This window comes from Platichthys flesus, chromosome 17, assembly GCF_949316205.1.
Source record: "Platichthys flesus chromosome 17, fPlaFle2.1, whole genome shotgun sequence".
Classification (NCBI taxonomy): Eukaryota; Metazoa; Chordata; class Actinopteri; order Pleuronectiformes; family Pleuronectidae; genus Platichthys; species Platichthys flesus.
In genome coordinates this window covers 21187915-21210175 of record NC_084961.1, presented here as the reverse complement: position 1 = coordinate 21210175, position 22261 = coordinate 21187915, and the positions used below count along the sequence as shown (strand labels likewise).

The window sequence follows — 22261 nt, the reverse complement described above, 5'->3', positions numbered from 1 at the left end:
CCATCAAAACACAAGCTTCTATATCTCTGACATATTTGGTCCCATCGACTCCAAACTAGACATGTAAGACAAGAGTTGCGATTTGAAGACATCTGTGCAGAAATTGTGACTTACAATCACAGCGCCCCCTGGTGGCAACAGGAAATGTCTTCTTTTTGGTATGTGTTACAGTTTGATTCAGTTGTCGTAGGGCCTTCATCAAATCAACGTAATATTTAGATGCGTGTCTTCAAAACAAGATGAAGATCTAAAGTTATCAAAATTGTAACTTTCCGTCATACTGTGTGACCGTGGTGTGGCTTAAAAGCTTGATGTGCAAAATGAAAAGACTTGTTTTCATTTCAACCATGTCTGTGTTTCATGGTCTTATACTGACCTCTAGTGGCTTTATATTGCCGGCAGACCTACTTGTACCGCAATATTAAGTCACTAGTTTGACTTTAGTGGCCATTTTGGTCATATTCCATATTTATTCTTTTAAGTACTTCTCGTACAGCTTTCATCAAATCAATTTACAATTTAGACGATCGTCATCACAACAAAATGGAGATCTAAAGTTATTGAAAGATTGAGTTTTAGCAAAACCGTCTGACCGTGGTGTGGCGTTAAAGTTTGATGAAACGCCATCAAAACACAAGCTTCTGTATCTCGGACATATTTTGTCCAATCGAGTCCAAACTACACACATACGACAAGAGTCGCGACCTGAAGACATCGGTGCAGAAATTGTGACTTACAATCAAAGCGCCCCCTGGTGGCAATAGGAAATGTGTTGTTTTTGTTAGTGTTACAGTTTGACTCACTTCTCGTAGGGCCTTCATCAAATCAACGTAAAAATTTGATGCATGTGTACAAAACCAGATGAAGATCTAAAGTTATCAAAATTTAAACTTTTCATCAATCTGTGTGACCGTGGTGAGGGTTATAAGTTTGATAAACAAAATGAAAACACCATGTCTGTAGTTCATGGTCGTACACTGCTCTCTAGTGACTTAATTTTGAATTTCACCTGCAGTGCCACTATTAAGGCACCAGAGGGCATCGTAAGACCATAGTTTGATCAAGGCTCAAATTGTGACTCCTTAAAGAGCCATTTCGTCCCCTCTTCCCCCAATTTAAATCTGTCTGGAGCTGCACAACATATTTGATAACACAGGTTATAAAGTTATATATATATACATATATATATATATATATATATATATATACAATATATTTAAAAACTATAGTTTGTTGTATTTATTAAATAATAGAACGACAATATAAAAAACTGTTGACATTTAACTGCTATTTTTACCTGTTACAAAATAGGAAAACACCAAACTCTGACCATGGCGTGGAGTCAAAGTCTGATCACACGCCATCAAAACACGAGCGTCTGTATCTTGGACATAGTTGGTCCAATCAACTCCAAACTAGACATGTAAGACAAGAGTCGCGACCTGATGACATCTACAAAGACACCATGACTTAAAATCCTAGCGCCATCTGCTGGCTACAGGAAGTGAAGCGTTTATTGTTGCTGCAGATCTTAAAACGCACGCAAGGCAGAGACATGCGCTTGGTCATCGATCGTTCTCTCTTCCCCGACCGCAAGAGACTTGACATTGCCTGTGCTCGACCACTCTTCCCCCAATTTAAAGCTGTCTGGTGCCGCACAACATATTTGATAACACAGGTTATAAAGTTATATATATATATATATATGTATAGTCATACAATATATATAAAAACTATAGTTTGTTGCATTTATTAAATAATAGAACGACAATAAAGACAACTATTGACATTTAACTGCTATTTTTATCTGTTACAAAATAGGAAAACACCAAACTCTGACCATGGCGTGGAGTCAAAGTCTGATGACACGCCATCAAAACACGAGCGTCTGTATCTTGGACATGTTTGGTCCAATCGACTCCAAACTAGACATGTAAGACAAGAGTCGCGACCTGATGACATCTACAAAGACACCAAGACTTAAAATCATAGCGCCACCTGCTGGCTACAGGAAGTGAAGCGTTTATTCTTGCTGCAGAGCTTAAAACGCACGCAAGGCAGAGACTTGCGCTTGGTCATCGATCGCTCTCTCTTCCCCGACCGCAACAGACTTGAAATTGCCTGTGCTCGGGCCCGTTAGTGCTACAACGTAGCCCTAGTTAGGGCCCGAGCACCGAAATCGGTGGGAAGCCCTATTGAAATTGAAATGATTATTAGGGCCCGAGCACCGAATGGTGAGAGGCCCTATTGAAATTGAAAGGATTGTTATTATTATTATTTCTTCCGACAGTGAATTGGCTTTTTGAGGGCTTTATCATGCTCAAAAAGTTGTAAAAGTTTGCAGTTGGTTAGAAAGTCGTGAAAATTTACGTATTCTGGGGTATTTGGAAATGGGCGTGGCAAAATGGCTCAACAGCGCCACCAACGGAGCATCCCCACATTTACGGGGAAGCACCTCATTTAGCATTCACGGATCCTCACGAAATTGAAGACGGTTGTGTATCATCACCAGATGCACAAAAAACGTGCTCGGATCTATGTGAAAAACGCAACAGGAAGCCATTTTGGATTTAGTGCTTATTTTAGTCATATTCCATAATTTTTTCTTTGATGTACTTGTCGTACAGCTTTCATCAGATCAGCTTAAATTGTAAATGACTGTCATCATAACAATGTGAAGATTGAAATTTATCAAAAAAATCAACTTTTCGTCATACCGTGTGCCTGTGGCGTGGCGGCAAAGTGTGATGAAAACGCCATCAAAACACGAGCTTCTGTATCTCAGACATATATTGTACAATCGAGTCCAAACTAGACACATACGACAAGAGTCGCGACCAGAAGACATCGGTGCAGAAATTGTGACTTACAATCACAGCGCCCCCTGGTGGCAACAGGAAATGTCTTGTTTTTGGTACGTTTTATATTTTTATTTACTTCTCGGAGAGCTTTCATCAGATCAACTAAAAATTTAGATGAGTGCCATCACAACAAGATGGAGATAAAAACTTATCAAAGAAACAACTTTCTGACACACCGTCTGACCGTGGCGTGGCATTAAAGTGTGACAAAACACCATCAAAACACAAGCTTCTATATCTCTGACATATTTGGTCCCATCGACTCCAAACTAGACATGTAAGACAAGAGTTGCGATCTGAAGACATCTGTGCAGAAATTGTGACTTACAATCACAGCGCCCCCTGGTAACAACAGGAAATGTGTTGTTTTTGTTAGTGTTGCAGTTTGATTCACTAGTCGTAGGGCCTTCATCACATCAACGTAAAAATTAGATATATGTCTGCAAAACAAGATGATGATCTAAAGTTATCACGCGCACCCACACACACACACATTCACCCGCTCCTGGTACTCCATGATGGCCTGATACGATGATTATTTAAAAAATGAACGTGAACTCTACAATCACTCACATTCATCATGTGAAAGAACTGATTCGTTAAGTTCACCGTTCGAGAACAATATGCGCAACACACACTGTACAGGTAGCCACTGCAGAGGGGCTGAAGAGCTGCATGCGGCTCCGTAGCCTATGTTACATCTATCAACAACATTAGGACTCACCATCACGAACGATGCCATATGATGAATATGAGCGCAACAACACTGCTGTAATACATCACTGCTTAAAACACTGTATTTATTGAACGATTAAAAAAATCACATGATACAGCTTGTCACACAAATTCAGCTTTAAATGTTACTGTCATTTGTCTATTGCATACGAAAATTAGCTGCCTGCAAATGAAACTGATTGCCCCCAACCACTTGGAACAAGGAACAGATGCCAACAAGAGCATGATTTAGTAGAAGACATCAAGTTATCAAAAAAATCAACATTTCGTCACACCGTCTGACGATGGCGTGGAGTCAAAGTCTGATCACACGCCATCAAAACACGAGCGTCTGTATCTTGGACATATTTGGTCCAATCGACTCCAAACTAGACATGTAATCAATCAATCAATCAATCAATCAAATTTTATTTGTATAGCCCATATTCACAAATTACAATTCATCTCATAGGGCTTTAACAGGGTGTGACATCCTCTGTCCTTAAACCTCAGCAAGAGTAAGGAAAAACTACAAAAAAAACCTTTTAACAGGGTAAAAATATGTAGAAACCTCAGAGAGAGCCACATGTGAGGGATCCCTCTCCCAGGACGGACAGAAGTGCAATAGATGCCACGTGCAGGACAACATCATCAATAATTAAAGTCTCTAGCAGCATTGATGAGGGTAGACATCCCGAAGGACAACCCCAACATGACATGCCAAGCAGTCCCGCTGCAAGCACAGTCCATGCTCAGCAACCATCTAGACCACGATCCACCATCCAGACCAGACGCCACTCCAGTCCTCAGTCACCGTCCATCGCCGCCCACCAGGAGGACCCATCACAAGCCACCACCGCGGTCCTGGTCCACCGCCATTGCTCAATGCCAACGCGACACAGGGTCCGCCACCAGCACCACGATCAGCCCACATGACTCAGAATCCGCCACACTGGATCCAACACCGCGACCCCCGGTGCGCGATCCACAAACCGTAATCCATGGTGCGGCCACAGAGGCCCTGGATCTGCGGGTGATAAAGCAAAGGGATTCCGGGGAAGGGGGATAGGGATGGAGAAGAGGAAGGAGAAGCTGGAAAGAGAAGCTCTGTGTGTCATGTGTCACAAAATAGAACAAGTAACGTTCTGGCGCACTAATTAGCTCTAACTATAAGCTTTATCAAAAAGGAAGGTTTTGAGCCTACTTTTAAACGAAAAGATGGTGACTGCCTCCCGAACTGAAGTTGGTAGATTATTCCACAGCCGAGGGGCTTGATGGCTAAAAGCTCTGGCTCCTACTCTACTTTTAGAGAATTTAGGGACGACAAGTAGGCTTGAATTCTGGGAGCGGAGTGCTCTAGTGGGTTTATAAGGTATTAACAGCTCTTTAAGGTATAAAGGCGCTATATTATTAAGGGCCTTGAAGGTGAGGAGGAGAATTGTAAAGTCTATTCTAGATTTAACTGGAAGCCAGTGTAGCGATGCTAATATTGGAGAAATGTGCTCTCTTCTCTTTGTTCTCGTCAGGACACGTGCTGCGGCATTTTGGACAAGCTGTAGAGTCTTTAACGACTTCCTGCTGGAGCCTGATAATAATGAATTACAATAGTCCAGTCTCGATGTAACAAAGGCGTGGACTAGTTTTTCTGCATCTTTTTGTGAAAGGACATGTCTAATTTTTGAAACATTACGCAAGTGGAAAAAAGCGGTCCTAGAAATTTGTTTTAAGTGACTATTAAAGGATAAATCAGGATCGAAGATCACTCCCAAGTTCCTGACTGTTTCATTGGAAGCAAGGGCAATGTCGTCTAGCGCAGCTATATCATTAGATAATGCATCTCTAAGGTGTTTGGGGCCAAGTATTATAACCTCTGTTTTGTCTGAGTTTAATAAGAGAAAATTGCGGGTCATCCAGGTTTTTATGTCCTTGAGACATGTTCGAAGTTTAGTTAATTGATTACTTTGTTCAGGTTTTATTGACAAATATAACTGGGTGTCATCCGCATAGCAGTGGAAATTTACCGAGTGTGTCCTGATAATGTTTCCTAGTGGAAGCATATATAATGAGAATAAAATTGGGCCGAGCACAGAGCCCTGTGGAACACCATGATTAACTTTGGTGCGCACAGATGACTCATCATTAATTTGAAACAAATTGGGAGCGATCAGAAAAATACGATTTAAACCAGTTAAGGGCGGTTCCATTAATGTTAATTAACTGTTTTAGTCTTTGTAATAAAATTTGATGGTCAATTGTGTCGAATGCTGCACTGAGATCTAACAGAACGAGGACAGACACAAGTCCCTGATCTGAGGCTATTAAAAGGTCATTAGTGACTTTTGCCAAGGCTGTCTCCGTACTGTGATTGGCTCTAAACCCCGATTGAAAGTCTTCATATATATTATTTTCCTGGAGAAACTCACACAGCTGATTGGCTACCACTTTTTCTAAGATTTTAGAAATGAAGGGGAGGTTAGATATTGGTCTGTAATTGGCTAAAACCTCTGGGTCTAGGGTGGGTTTTTTGAGTAGGGGTTTGATGACAGCTATTTTAAAAGACTGTGGTACATAACCTGATGATAATGACAGATTGATAATGTTAAGTAATGAACTATCAATTAGGGGCAGAATTTCTTTAAGTAATTTGGTAGGAATGGGATCTAAGATACAGGTTGTTGGTTTAGCACCTGAGATTAATTTGGTAAACTGATCACGGGTGATCAGAGAGAAGCTGTCTAAGTAATGGGTAGGATTCTCAGCCGTTTCTGAGATCTCTGTTGTTGGGAGGGTATTAGTGCCAATTGAGGGCAGGAGATGGTTGATTTTATTTCTAATAGTTTGAATTTTATCATTAAAAAAGGTCATAAAGATATTGCTATTTAGGGATCGAGGAATACTGGGTTCTGTGGAGGTGTGACTCTCTGTCAGCCTGGCTACAGTGCTGAAGAGAAACCTGGGGTTGTTTTTATTCTCTTCTATTAGTTTTGAATAGTAGGCGGCTCTTGCTTTGTGGAGAGCCTTTTTATATTCTTTAACACTATTCTTCCATTCTATGAGGTTTTCAACATTGTTGCTGGAGCGCCACTTCCTTTCTAGTTTTCTTGATAATTGTTTTAACTCATTTGTCTGGGAATTATACCACGGAGCTAATTTACTATGTTTGACATTTTTCTTTTTTAGAGGCGCTATTGAGTCTAATGTTAATCGTAATGAGTCTGCAGAGCTATCGACGAGGTGGTCGATCTCAATGGAGCTCAGGGTTTTAAAGAATTTGTTGTTTATATCTACTGCTAATACGGGTTTAAATGTAATTGGGATTATTTCCTTAAATTTAGCTTCAGCACTATCAGGTAGACATCTAGAAAATGAATTTTTTATTAGTGGCATATATTCAGTTATTGAAAAATCCAAGGTTATTAAGTTATGGTCTGATAGAACTGGATTGCGCGGAAGTACTGTTAAATTTTCAATTGCGACACCGTACGATAATACAAGGTCAAGTGTGTAGTTACCTCAATGAGTAGGTTTGTGCACACACTGACTGAAACCAATAGAGTCTAGTATTGAAATAAATGCTACGCTAAGGCAATCTTTATTATTATCAACATGAATATTAAAGTCACCAACAATAATAATTTTATCGGTCTTTAGGACTAAGTTTGATAAAAACTCAGGGAATTCCTTAAAAAAATTCAGTATAAGCCCTGGGAGCACGGTAAACTACGGCAAATATGATTGGCTGTTGGTGGTTCCTGGATTGGCGTGGAAGACTAAGAACCAGACATTCAAATGACTGGTAGCTGAGTTTAGGTTTAGGATTAATTGATAGACTGGAGTTAAAAATAGCAGCAACTCCACCTCCTCGCCCAATTTCTCTAGGAACCTGTGAATTGATATGACTGGGGGGAGTAGATTCATTTAGACTGACATAATCATCAGGATGCAGCCACGTCTCAGTGAGGGAAAATAAATCTATGTTGTAATCAGAGACTATTTCATTAACTAAAAGAGCCTTTTTTTCCAGTGATCTAATGTTTAAAAGACCACATTTAAAAGTCTGGGTTTCCTGTATTGTTTCAGAGGTTGTTTTAATTTGTATTACATTTTTCTGTGGAGTTCTCGCTCTGTTATTGTTTAATTTCAATAATTTAATCGGACGGTGAACAGACACAATCTCTATGGGGTTTTGTGACTGATCCAGAGGGAGCGCAGAGAAGTGTTTAGCACTGCAGCTCTGCTTCCTGGTCCCAACTATGGGTTGTCATGTTATAGATTTAGTAATATTCCTAGATAAGAGAGCTGCTCCATCCCAAGTGGGATGGAGCAGCTGTCTCTCCTAAGCCGTCTCTCCTAACAAGACCAGGTTTTCTCAAAAAAGTTAGCCAATTATCTATAAAGCCCACGCCGTTTACAGGACACCACCTCGACAGCCAGCGGTTAAAAGACAACATGCGGCTAAACATGTCGTCACCTGTTGTATTAGGGAGCGGGCCAGAGAAAACTACTGTGTCCGACATCGTTTTAGCAAAAGCACACACCGACTCAACATTCAATTTAGTGACCTCCGACATACGAGGCCGGGGGTCGTTGCTGCCGACGTGAATTACGATTTTATTGTATTTACCTTTTTTAGTTTTAGCCATTAACTTAAGTTTAGATTCGATGTCGCCGGCTCTGGCCCCTGGGATACAATTAACTATGGTCGCTGGTGTCGCTAACCTGACGTTTCTCAGAACCGAGTCGCCAATAATCAGAGTTTGTTTATCAGCGGGTGCCTCGCTGAGTGGAGAGAATCTATTTGAAACGTGAGCTGGTGGCTCTTTAATCGTGGGCTTTCTAAGTCTAGCACTATGCCCCCTCTGGAACGTCACCCATCTGCCCTGGGCTCCCGGCTGCACGGGACTAGTCTGGGGACTGCTCGTTAAGGCTAAGCTACGTGCTAAGCTAGGTGGCTCCGCGGCTAGCGGGAGGTGGCTAACTACAGCTAACGGAGTTTCTAAGCTGCTGAGCCGAGCTTCTAAGTCATTAAGCCGAGCCTCCATCGCTATCAACACACTACATTTATTACATGTACCACTACTGTTAAGGGAGGCAGAGGAGTAGGTAAACATTAGACACTCGGAGCAAGAGAGAGCAGTAGAGCAACAGGGAGAGAGAGAAGACATTGCTGCTATAGAGCTACGAGGGTGAGCTCAGACAGAACACAGAAACACTAAGCACGATAGAAAAATGGTTGGTATGTGCGAGTGTTTAACTACAGACCGGTGATTTTAGCCGTAGTGCTACAGAGAAACAGTTGTGTTTAGCAGCGGAGCTAATTCGCAGAGCGACCACCACCAGTGGCAAGAAAACAGGAAATGACGCAGCACGCTTACCGTAATGACGTAATGGATTCCGTCATTACGACATAATGTAAGACAAGAGTCGCAACCTGATGACATCTACAAAGACACCAAGACTTAAAATCATAGCGCCACCTGCTGGCTACAGGAAGTGAAGCGTTTATTCTTGCTGCAGAGCTTAAAACGCACGCAAGGCAGAGACATGCGCTTGGTCATCGATCATTCTCTCTTCCCCTGACCGCAACAGACTTGCTATTGCCTGTGCTCGGGCCCGTTAGTGCTACAACGTAGCCCTAGTTATTATTATTTCTTCCGCTAGTGAATTCGCTTTTTGAGGGCTTTAAATGCTCAAAAAGTTGTAAAAGTTTGCAGTAAGTTAGAAAGTCGTGAACATTTACGTATTCTGGGGTATTTGGAAATGGGCGTGGCAAAATGGCTCAACAGCGCCACCAACGGAGAGCCCCTCATTTACGGAGAAGCACCTCATTTAGCATTCACTGATCCTCACGAAATTGAAGACAGCTGTGTATCATCACCAGATGCAAAAAAAAACTTCCTGTTGCATTATGAAAAACGCAACAGGAAGCCCGCCATTTTCGATTTGGTGACCATTTTGGTCATATTCAATAATTTTTTATTTGAATGCACTTGTCGTAGAGTTTTCATCAAATCAACTTAAAATTTAGACGACTGTCATCACAACAAAATGAAGATCTAAAGTTATTAAAAAAAATCAACTTTTCGTCACACCGTCTGACTGTGGCAGGGCGTCAAATCAGCTCGCCATGACACACGAAAACGCTTTATCTTCAGTGTTCATGGGTCCATCTCCCTCAAACTACATGTGTGTATCAACAGCCCCCCTCCCCCGAAGCTATTCAGATGGTTTTAAGGAATGGGCGTGGCAAAACAACTGACTAGCGCCCCCTAACGGGCAGCCCCGGCACTACGATTGGCCGACATGTACAAAAATCGATTTGGGAATGTGTCTTTTCATAACAAACAAATAAGTCTCTTGGATAGATATGCTAGACCAAACAGGAAGCCCGCCATTTTGAATTTAGTGGCCATTTTAGCCATATTCCACATTAATATTTTGATGTACTTGTCGTAGAGCTTTCATCAGATCAACTTAAAATTCAGTTGAGTGTCATCACAACAAGATTGAGATAAAAATTGATTAAGGGATTTATTTTTTGGCAAACCGTGTTACCGTGGCGTGGCGTCAAAGTTTGATTAAACGCCATCAAAACATGAGCATCTGTATCGCGGACATACATGGTCCAATCGAGTCCAAACTAGACATGTAAGACAAGAGTCCCAGCCTGATGACATCTACACAGAAATTATGACTTGAAATCACAGCGCCCCCTGGTGGTAACAGGAAGTGACATGTTTTATATTTTGATGAACTGCTCCTGGCTGCTTTACAATATACAGCTCAAATGAGCTTAGTCAGGTCATTGGATCAAGGTCAGAATTGTGACATTTCCTCAAACCATGTAAACATTGATGTTTGGCGAAGGATCATCCTTCGCCAGACGAGACAATGTTTTCATAAGTCCACTGTGCATTGTCCTATCACTACCAAACTTCTGTCAAAAGATTAGAGTACAAGCCTGAACAGCCCTATGTGTCAATATTTCCTCAGTGTCATAGCGCCACCTATTGATTATCAATGAAACAGGAAGTACTTTGTTATTCCACTCTGCATTATCCAACAGGCTCCAAACTACTGACCTCTGATCACAATCGTGACCTGAACAGCTCCATATCTGAATATTAGGGTTAGGGTCATAGCGCCACCTACTGATCAGTGTGAAAATAACGTTGTGGTAAAATTGTCCAATTGACACAAAATTGCTCACGCTACATCAGAGCGCCTACTTGAACAGATCAGGTCTGTGTGTAATAATAGTGATCGCGCCACCTACTGGCAACAGGAAGTAAATTTTGTTTTTCAACTATCATTCGATTCACATGTAATTTTCAGAGTGTGACGTGCAATTGATAGCGTGGATCGTAATGAGCAATTAGCAGGCAATGATCGGCGTCGCTTGACGGACGAAGATAGTGAAGTGTTTATCTTTCTGCAGTGTGCAAAACGCATGCAACGCGGAGACGTGCGCTTGGTCATCGATCGCTCTCTCCACCGACCGCTACAGGCTTCAACGTGCGGGTGCTCGGGCCCGCAAGTTCTACAACGTAGCCCTAGTTTTCAATTTAAAGGTTTGTGTCAAACAGATATGTCGCGCGAGCACAACTAAAGCTGTTGGTTTTAATGATGAACTGGATCAATAATCTGGCTTCAGTTCACCACTTGACGTCTGTATCACCACTGTTTGAACGCATGGGTAAGAATTTGCGTGGAAACGCACACAGTTTTTCATCAGGTTTGTTTTTATAGATCCCAGTATATGCATGAGATGTGGCGTACGTATGCTTCAGGCCCAGTTTAAACTCATGGTCCTTTGTCGCATTGGAAGTTCACTTAAAAAAAAAAAAACTAAAACAATTTACTGTTTGGAGGATATAAAGGTTTGTTATCCACAGGCTAGGATGTAGTTAGAACATATTACCTATGAACCTATCATGCAATCAGAATTTTTTTGTGAACTACACTTAATGCTTAATACTAGAGATGAGCCGGATACTCGGCTGAAACGAGTATCCGGTACGGATAAAGCACTTTTGCCGAGCACGAGTATTATACGAGTCATTATCTGTGCTCGGACTGAATGAAAATCCTCACACAGCATCACTGTGTACTTATTAACCAGTAGAGTTCTGTTAAACGTGGGTTCGTTCAGACGTGGTGCTGGTAGAAAGCGACTTGCGTTGCGTCTCTGTCTGTCGGAGATTTTTTTTTTTTTTTTTTTAAACAGTTTTTTTTTTTTACTTCACGCATTAAGTGTCTGACTACTCTCTAGCGTCTGGCTACGCTCTCTCACTCTCTCTCTCTCTCTCCCTCTCTCTGCCAGTCGTTGGAGTTTTTTTTTTTTTTTTAAACCGTCAGTTGGCTCTAACCAGTTTTATTTTACTTCACGCACTGAGTGTCTGACACATTCTAGGTAGTAGTGGTATAAAAAATATTACAAATTAAGCTACACACACACACACACACTCCCCCTCTCTCTCTATGTCTCTCTCTTACTCACTCAAACACACACTCACACACACACACACACACACACACACACTCCCGGGTTAAATCACACCCACTTCCTGGTTAGGCCCCGTCCACTCCGAGTACGGATACGGATACAGATAATTCATATGTTAACAGATACAGATACAGATACAGATAATGCTGTACTCGCTCATCCCTACTTAATACTCAACTTGACATATTAGACAAAATGTGTTTAAAGTATTTTGGCCCATTTGTGAACAAAATAGTAATACTATGCATTTTATATTTCAGAAAAAGACTTAACTATCTTTAACATTTTCAATGAAGAGCCGCAGGTATCCTGCCAATCTATATTTATCCTCCAAGGCACAATCCTCCTCATCCTCTTCCTCCAAGACTGGCCACATGATCCTTTGTATTACCTACTGCAAAACAAGTCATAAATGTACATATGTTTAAGAGAAAACAGAGTAGATATAGACAGAGTAGATATAGACAGATGATCCAATTTTGACGTCACAAGTGTGGATGTCATGTTTACATGTGAATTGAGAGCTGCCTCGGAATTCCTTGGTACAAAAGTAAGTCTTCTCTCTCGTTCAGGAGGGGCCAAACTAGGGTGGTCTCCTTGAGGCCTTTTCTTAGCTGCTTCACCTGCCTGCTTGTTCGTGAAATGACCTCAAATCCACCAAAAACTGAGAACAGCTTAAAAATGTTTTTGTCCCCTCCAGCTATATGACAACATGTGTGTGTGTAAATATACTTGTCTGACATTTCAATGGACAAAATGCTGTGATCGGAAAATCTGAGGCTGGAACACCAAATTTGTCTTTGTGTATTTTAACACAAAGATCAAACCAAATTTGTCTGTGTGTATTATAATAGGGGCTTTCTGCAGAAAGGTCAACACAGAGAGTTTCAGGGATCTCAGAATATTGTTGGGGAACAGTCTAATGGAAGGATCTTATTTAGGAGAACAAGGGCTGTTTTGAGCCAGTGCAGACTGGTTCTTTAGATGCAGCATGAGAGAAGAATTAAGACACAGGAAACTGATTTGCATTCATTTATCTAAGATAAAGCAGATGGAAAATTAAGTCGTGGGACAGTCAATATCAATCAATCAATCAACCAATCAATCAATCAATCAATCAAATTCGTCTCATAGGGCTTTAACATGGTGTGACATCCTCTGTCCTTAACCCTCAACAAGAGTAAGGAAAAACTACTAAAAACCTTTTTAACAGGGTCAAAATACGTAGAAACCTCAGAGAGAGCCACATGTGAGGGATTCCTGTCCCAGGACAGACAGAATTGCAAAAGATGTCAGGTGTAGGAAAACATCATCAAGATTAAAGTTTTTAGCAGCATTGATGAGGGTAAACATTTTGAAGGATAACTTCAATACTATATGTCAAGCAGTCCTGCTGTAATCAAAGTCTATGGTCAGCAGCCAGCAAGATCATGATCCGCCATCCAGGTCGGATGCCACTATAGTCCACAGTCATTGTCCACTGCCGCTACTATAAGTAATAGAAAGATCATAAAGGTATTAGAAAGGTCATACAGGTTTCAGGTCACAAACATTACAAAATAGTTTTCCACCACACTTATTTTCCAATACAATGCTTTATTAACTTTTATATTTGATTATGATCAAATTGATGCATGACATTTTTTAACATCTTGCATCCCAACTTTCAGGGAAATATCAATTTGTTTTTATCATTTGAAAAACTTAGGCCAGCTAAGCGTGGCCCATTGTGCAGAAATGAATGCCTCATGATCCTTCCTAAATCACCAACCGAAGAAGCCGCAACATTAAAAAAAAAAAAAAAATAATAAAGTATTAATTTCATGATTTTAATGATCAAAGAAAACATACGGATAGCTAAGAAGTGATTGAGGGCATGTGTCCACTGAGCACTACTGTATATATGAGAATGGAGTATATACCAAACAACTACACACAAACACATAATGGCCTATTTTGTGAAATAAATCTGAGTCAAAAAGCGGACTGATGAAAAAAACGCTGAAGAGGTAAAAACATTAGATTTTCACACAAGACCATTTTTCTTATTCCTTATATCCTTATTTCACGTCTGCATCGTCATTTTCAAGTCTCCAAAATGTTTGTACGCACATACAAATTAAGATTACGTGAAAATAGGGGACAATCTCAGTCGCAACCTTTTATTCTAAGGTTGTTATGAAAAAAGTGACCATAATACATTTAAATCATATTAAACCAAGATATTAGAATCATTATCATAATTTTAAATCCGTACTAATGGAGAAATACTACCTTTGTGGTTCTCTATCCCAGCTTGCCAGTGATTCCCAAGGCATTCTGGGTACCCCTCCTTTTGGAGGGGTATAAAGCCGTAACCCTCCGTCCCAACAGGTACTGGGACACCCTACCCCTACACGTGTAAGCGCAAAACGAAGGGGAAGGGCCAAGGGGTAGAGCCAAGGGGTAGGGCCAAGGGGTGAAATGGGATTTGGCCTTAATTTGGCGAGCAATGTGTATCTGTCGAATATGTCACAAACATAAACATATTCTCCCTGCACCCATTTCTAAATAAAAGCAATGCAGTTTTTCTGTTGACTGAATCCATTCATTTGTTTTACACAAGGCTTTGATTGTTATCGCAAGACCAGAAGATGCATGCATTCATACTGTAATGTCCTGGCGTTGTCGAGTACTTGATTCGACTTGGAGCTGCTCTCTTAAACGAAGCGTCCATCCCAAACATTAGCTATATACAAACAATACACGAGGGAAAAAAGGGGGAGGTCTGGCAGCTATATTTTTAAACACTATGCAAGCGTCACAGTTTAGGTACATTTTATCTTCTGAATATCAAGCTTTCTCGATTGGAGTGTCAAAATCTTCTTCTTTATTCGTCTTTTTTTATCTCTATTTGTCAATCATCTGTTTATCTATCTAATAACCTTTGTTTAAGTATGTTATATGTTGCTATGTTTTATTAAAAAAACACATTTTGCTATGATATACCCACTCTGCCATCTGTTACTCTGACTTAGGTACGGAGTTCTGAGGATCATAAACGACTTAATGTTGGTTGTTAGATAGCCAGGAGTGATCTACCAAAAGACCAGGGGGATCAAATCCAGTCAACATGGCAGTCTTCAAGCCTGAAAATGTGGAGGACTTCTATGAGATTGGGGACGTTCTGGGAAGGTATGGATATGAGTGTTATAATTCAAATCAATTCAATTGTATCTGTATAGTACCAAATTATAACACACAACAAAGGAATTCTATTATATCTGGCTCAAACATTCATTTGGACTCAAGAATGACACAAATAAAATTTGCTGGTCCAAGGTCAAGGTCGGTGTGACATATGCCTTGTCAATACGATATCTCCGAAACGCATTGAGAATATCCTTGCATATTTGGCACACACATTCACTTGAACTTGGATTCAATTTTGGTAACCAAATATTAAAGGTCAAGGTCATGGAGGAACTTCCGGCTTGCGATTCAAGATGGCAAAATAAACGGAAAACTCTCCTGGTCAGCTAAACAAAAGAACACCCACGCAAACGAGAATATTACATTACAGGAGTCTAAATGATCTAGAATAACTGGGGCTAGAAACAAGAAAGCTTAGGGGAAGTACAAAGAGTACGATGAAGAAAAAAACACCGCTGTAGCCACCCAAAAATTGGGCGGAGACAGCCAAAACCTCAAAATGGAGCTGAAACAAGACTTAATGGACTTCAAGGAGGACTTCAGTACCTTCAAGACGGAAAGAAATCAGAAGCTGCAAAGAGTGGTCGGAGCAGTGAGTATAAGAAAACAACAGCTAACACAGAGGGATGCTCTGCTTCATTCTCTAAAAACAAGAGAAACTTCTTCAAGCAAATGTCACAGACCAAGAAGGAAGATTGCTCTGTCATAACATCCGTATATACGGCATTAAGGAAGGGGCAGAAGAAAGCTTAATGTAAACATTCCAAACATGCCAACTTTCTAAAGACGGAGCTATCACTCGACAGCAAGGAAGACCTACAAATTCAACAAGCCTACCGATCTGTTAGTCCTAAACCTCCAGATGAAACCGTCTCAAGATCCATTGTGGTTAACTTCCAGAGATACCATAGACAACATACTATGTAAAGCCTGGACAAAGAAGATCACATGTTAAGGAAAGGTGGCTTTTGCACATGACTTGCCTACTGAAGTAAACAACAAACTCAGACAGTATAAAGACATAAAGAAAATCCTTGAGGGAACAGATAACGCATACCCAGCCAAGATGAGGATACACTGGGAAAGCTGACCTGGTCTCTGCAACAACAGCAACAACAAGACATCTGAAAATTTGGATATCACAATACGTTTTACATCGCAGCAATATAGCTACATAGCTCTGTGAATTTTGAGTTGGGAAAGGAGATCAGGGATAGGGATGGTAGATATATTCTTGTAGAAGGGAAAATAGAAAATAAGATGACCACACTTATTTGGACAAGGTGACCAAAATATTGTGAAAACGATTCTTGTCCATATTTCTACTGAAACCCAAGGCATATTAATCTGTGCAAAGAGACTTCAACACAGTTTTAAACAACAAATGGGACACATCAAATAAAAAAAGGAAATAATCTCTCCAGACAAAGATGTTGAAAAAGGGACTAGACGATCAATCAATCAAATCAATCAAATTTGATTTGCATAGACCATATTCACAAATCACAATTTGTCTCACAGTCATTTAACAAGGTGTGACATCCTCGACCCTTGATGATATGGGGTTGCTGGATGTTTGGAGGGATGTACACCCATTTGACAAATGTTATTCTTTTTATTCTGCTCCTCATTCTGAATACTCGAGAATATACTACTTTATTATGTTTCAAAATGATAGACACAGGATCCTGAACTTTTATATTGGAACCAGGGATATTTCTGATCACTCACCAATCTCTTTGATATGACACCTGGACAGCAGACCCTAAAAAAAATGCTTTGAGGCTTAGTACAAGTTTGCTTACAAATAAAATATATACACACAAATATATACCAACCCAGAACAAAAATAATCAAGAAGTACAATTTCTTCAAGAAAGCCAAACTACAAAGTGCTGTAAGTAAGTGCCATTTAATTGCTACAATTTTTTTTATTTACATTACATTACATGTCATTTAGCTGACGCTTTTGTCCAAAGTGACTTACATTTTTAGAACACTCAGCATTTATGAGGGGCCATTTAGGGGTTCAGTATCTTGCCAAGGACACCTAGGCATGCAGATGGGAAAGAGTGGGATTCGAACCGGCAACCTTCTTGTTGCAGAACACCCGCTCTATCCCCTAGGCCACGCTCTCCCATTATTTAACTTTTTATTCAAGGTATGGTCAGAAGAGATGTGTTTTTCGGAAGATGTATAGAGAGGACAAGATTCAGACACAGATCCTCTCCAAGTTACCCGGTAAGTGCGGCTGTTCAGGTAGGATGGGAGCAGGGAGAGTACAGAGCCTGAGTCATCCAGGTCCTGAAGGGTAGGAAATAAGGATCTGGGGGTGCAATGTGTAAAATACAGCAGAAAGGTCTAGAAGGATAAGGACAGAGGAGAGAGAGGCTGCTCTAGCAGTGTGAAGTTGCTCACAGAAAATGTGAGATGGGATGGGGTGCTCAAAAAATCGATATGGCGTTATATCGTGACGTCGTCATGCCGATGCGCGCATCGATGTAGATGCTTGGAATAGGCGGTGGACTAGTGGCAGAAACTTGGACTATGGGCAGAAAAGGTCTCTGGTTCGTCTCTGGTTCGACTCCACGGAGAAAAAACAAAAAGACGAACCTTTATTGATCTGTCCAAAAATCCAAGAGGAGTCTCCCTACCCTGTCTAGTGCCCCTGAGCAAGGCACCTTACTCCCCCAACATCTGCTCCCCGGGCGCCGTACATGGTCGCTCACTGCTCTGTGTGTCCTGCACCAGATGGGTTAAAAGCAGAGGTTACATTTTCCTACAATTGCATTTCTGTGCATGTGTTTGGGATAAATAAATGTATCTTAATCTTACTGTATCAATACGGCATCAAATGCTTTGATGGCCGTCTTGAAAACGAAACTTCACCAATGGTGCAGTGCACGATAATGCCAAAAGGTGGCAGCATAGGCAAAAACAGCACACGTCTCAATTCAGAACAAACAAGGAAGAAACACCAGAAAAACTGGCGGAGTTATTGCACCTGAAATGCTTTGCCCGCAGTCTGAATTTGGCCGCTCAACGTGCACTTGAGACGCCCACTGTTTCTTACTTACTCGCCACTGAGTTGTTGAAGAATTCCAAGGAGCTGTGGACCTTAACCGAAGCGGACCTGTCCTTTGTTGAAGATGAGGCTAAGGCCCTATAGCCGCTAAAAGTAGCAACACTTGTAATGTCCGAAGAAAATACCCCTACGCTGTCTGTTTTAGCACCGCTGCATGCCCAGCAGTGCACTTGACACGTGCGAAACTGTCAGTTCCACCTTTGTGGAACGAAGCAATCATTTCAGTCATCTACAAAGAAGGCAAGAACAAAATATTACGTAACTCTTATAGAACAGTCTCAATTTTATCTAAAAATCTATTACGTCTAGGAGACTAGACTCCTTTTCTCCTGATCTAATTGATAATGACCAAACTGGCTTTGTTCGAGGATGCCAAACACAGGACAATATTAGACAATCTTTACATATACTACAAAACATCAGAAAGATGAAAATGAACGTGGTTTTGGTCAATTTGATGCTGAAATATGATTTATTGAAATTAAAAAGTTTTCTTTATTAATTAAAATTTTTGGTCCTGACTGAACATTCTTTCAAATTAAAGTACTTCAAAATGATTTACACATGTGAAGCTTAGGGAAATGTAATGATTTCAGTGTAAATAACAGAGGGATAAAAGCTTTCATCAAACAAAAACTTAGCCTGTTGGTCACTTTATTTTTATTAAATACTCCCTTATCATATCCCACCGCTCACTGTTGAAAAACAATGTGGTCCATGTTGACCACACTAGTCTTAACATTGACATTATCACCACAAATTCAGACTTTTATAAATGCCAGTTTGTACAGTGCCTTGCATAAGTATTCACCCCCTTTGGACTTTTCTACATTTTGTCATGGTATAACCACAGATTAAAATTTATTTCATCGTGAGTTTATGTAATGGACCAACACAAAATAGTGCATCATTTGGAAGTGGGGGGAAATATTACATGGATTTCACAATTATTTGCAAATAAAAATCTGAAAAGTGTTTAGTGCATATGTATTCACCCCCTTTACTGTGAAACCCCTAGATCTGGTGCGACCAATTGCATTCACAAGTCACATTTGCAAGTCACATAATTAGTAAATGGGGTCCACCTGTCTGCAATTTAATCTCAGTATAAATACACCTGTTCTGTGACGGACTCAGAGTTTGTTGGAGATCATTACTGAACAAACAGCATCATGAAGACCAAGGAGCTCACCAAACAGGTCAGGGATAAAGTTGTGGAGAAATATGAAGCAGGGTTAGGTTATAAAAAAATATCCAGAGCTTTGAACATCTCTCTGAGCACCATAAAATCCATCATAAGAAAATGGAAAGAATATGGCACAACCGCAAACCTACCAAGAGGAGGCTGTCCACCCAAACTGAAGAGTCGGACAAGGAGAAAATTAATCAGAGAAGCAACCAGGAGGCCCATGGTTACTCTGGAGGAGTTGCAGAGATCCACAGCTGAGGTGGGAGAATCTGTCCACAGGACAACTATTAGTCGTCTACTCCACAAATCTGGCCTTTATGGAAGAGTGGCAAGAAGAAAGCCATTGTTGAAAGGGATCCATAAAAAATCCCGTTTGGAGTTTGCCAGAAGCCATATGGGAGACACAGCATACATGTGGAAGAAGGTGCTCTGGTCAGATGAGACCAAAATTGAACTTTTTGGCCTCAATGCAAAATGCTATGTGTGGCGAAAACCCAACACTGCCCATCACCCTGAGCACACCATCCCAACAGTGAAACATGGTGGTGGTAGCATCATGCTGTGGGGATGCTTCTCTTCAGCAGGTGCAGGGAAACTGGTCAGAATAGAGGGAAAGATGGATGGAGCCAAATACAGGGAAATCCTTGAAAAAAATCTGATGCAGTCTGCAAAAGACTTGAGACTGGGGCGGAGGTTCATCTTCCAGCAGGACAATGACCCTAAACATAAAGCCAGAGCTACAAAGGAATGGTTTGGATTAAAGAATGTTAATGTCTTAAAATGGCCCAGTCAAAGCCCAGACCTCAATCCAATAGAGAATCTATGGCAAGACTTGAAGATTGCGGTTCAGAGACGGTCTCCATCCAATCTGACTGAGCTTCATCTTTTTTGCCAAGAAGAATGGACAAACCTTTCCATCTCTAGATGTGCAAAGCTTGTAGAGACATACCCCAAAAGATTTGCAGCTGTAATTGCAGCGAAAGGGGGTTCTACCAAGTATTGACACAGGGGGTTGAATACTTATGCACCCAACAGAATTTTGCACCTCCAAAGTACTATGCATGTTTTGTTGATCAAACGGGAAAAAGTTTATTTAAGTCTATTTGAAATCCAGTTAGTAACAGTACATAATGGGAAAAAGTCCAAGGGGGGTGAATACTTATGCAAGGCACTGTATGTGTGCATCGACTTCTGTCTTCAGATGTGCATTCTGAAGGTGTTATTGTTGCCAGAATAGCACCAGGCCTTGTAACACCAAGACAGCATCAGCTATACAGGAATTGTATTGTCATTATCTTCCTGCATTGTATAAGGGCCTGATATACTAAGATCCCAAATAAAGACTGCTTAATTGTGTGTGTGTAATGGACAGATATGATAGACAGAGTTCAACATAGACTGTTGATGTGGTTTACACTGTATTTGATTTGCACTAGCTGATTCGCACTGTTACTCACTCCTGTAATGAGCTGTGGGGTTACCATGGCAACAAGGGATGGGTTAAAATTGATGTTTTGATGACACCCAGAAGTTTTCTTTAACCAGACAAGTTTGTAAATAAACGCATCGAGAGGTGCAGGAAACGAGAAATCTCCCGACTATTTCATCCTATCGACTCCTGCATTATAACAGATTGCAGGTTTGGTTAGTGGGCCTTTTTTGGGTGATATACTAAAAATAATTTGCGTAAATGATAACAGGGGAAAATATGTTAGAGGCATTTGTATTCAATAGGGACTTCATGATTAAACGTTTTTATTTGAACCGCGATTGATAAAGTCATGGTTTCATAATTGTAAGATTGTAAAAAACTACGGCATCTTCTACGATGAAATATCTCGCGAGTGACTTAACGAAGCATTTTGTATCTAAAAAATTACCAGGGCACCACTGAATAAAATGGATATCCAATCTGCAAAATGTGTCGGTGAAAAGTGTCTGCCAAAGGTTCCAACACTTCAAACTTGTTGCCACATCTCCGAGATCAACATCCATCCCTGTATGCCCAAATCAACGTAAGAAATAAAAAACTAGCTAGGAGTTCACAGAGAGAGGAGAAATCCTTGTTTACTTTCAGCTTCTGATCAGTTCCTAAGGAGCGGCTGACATGCTTAGACACACACTTCCCTCCCCCCCATGTTTCATCTCTAGGGCATTATGCCATTTCAGATTGGGTGAAAACCCGGATTTCTTCATCTGATGAAAAAGTTAGCACCACAAAACTAAAGTTCCAGTAAGAAGCTACTTTTCCACAAAAGAAATCCCAAGGATGTACAGGGAGGTGAGGCCAGTGTGATGGTGAAATATCACTGCATTGAGAGGCTGTTTTTCCCAGATGACTAAACAGCAGAGAATATTGCTGAAATGGTGGAAAAACATGCTCCACGCCTGGAAGATCAAGACAGAATGTCTCTCAGGAATTAGAAAAGACAAAAATAAAATCATGAAGAAAGCCTTTGAAAAAGTCCCTTGTGTTTGGTTTTCTTGTTTTGGCCCCAATTTAAAGCAAGCAATTTCAAAAGTCCTCAAAGTCTAGAGTGTGGAATCTGCTGTGAGAGCATGCCACCACATGGTCAAGCGATTTAATCGAATCTGGAAAAAAAAAAGAGAATTGAAGAGGAAACAGGCAGAAAACATCGCTGAGCATGCACTGATTCATTATGTGGTCACGTCTCTAGATTCTTGGAGCAGCAGCTGGCCGTATCTCAAGTAAA

At 40.8% G+C, this 22261-nt stretch overlaps 1 protein-coding gene across 6 annotated transcripts in view; it reads left to right on the top strand.

Annotated features, from left to right (window-relative positions):
- Positions 1-22261, top strand: part of si:dkey-240h12.4 (death-associated protein kinase 2) — a 50519-nt gene that overhangs the window by 10162 nt on the left and 18096 nt on the right. For 4 of the 6 annotated variants that reach the window (XR_009924482.1, XM_062410417.1, XM_062410415.1 and 1 more), the window contains exons 2-3: positions 15099-15255; positions 21431-21562. Coding sequence is in view for 5 of the 6 variants with exons in the window: in XM_062410417.1 (XP_062266401.1) it covers positions 15194-15255; positions 21431-21562 (194 nt within the window). In the remaining variant the exon portion in view is untranslated. Of the gene's footprint in view, positions 1-15098; positions 15256-21430; positions 21563-22225; positions 22257-22261 lie in introns of all 6 variants that reach the window. The other 2 variants (XM_062410418.1, XM_062410419.1) reach the window with 2 other exon arrangements.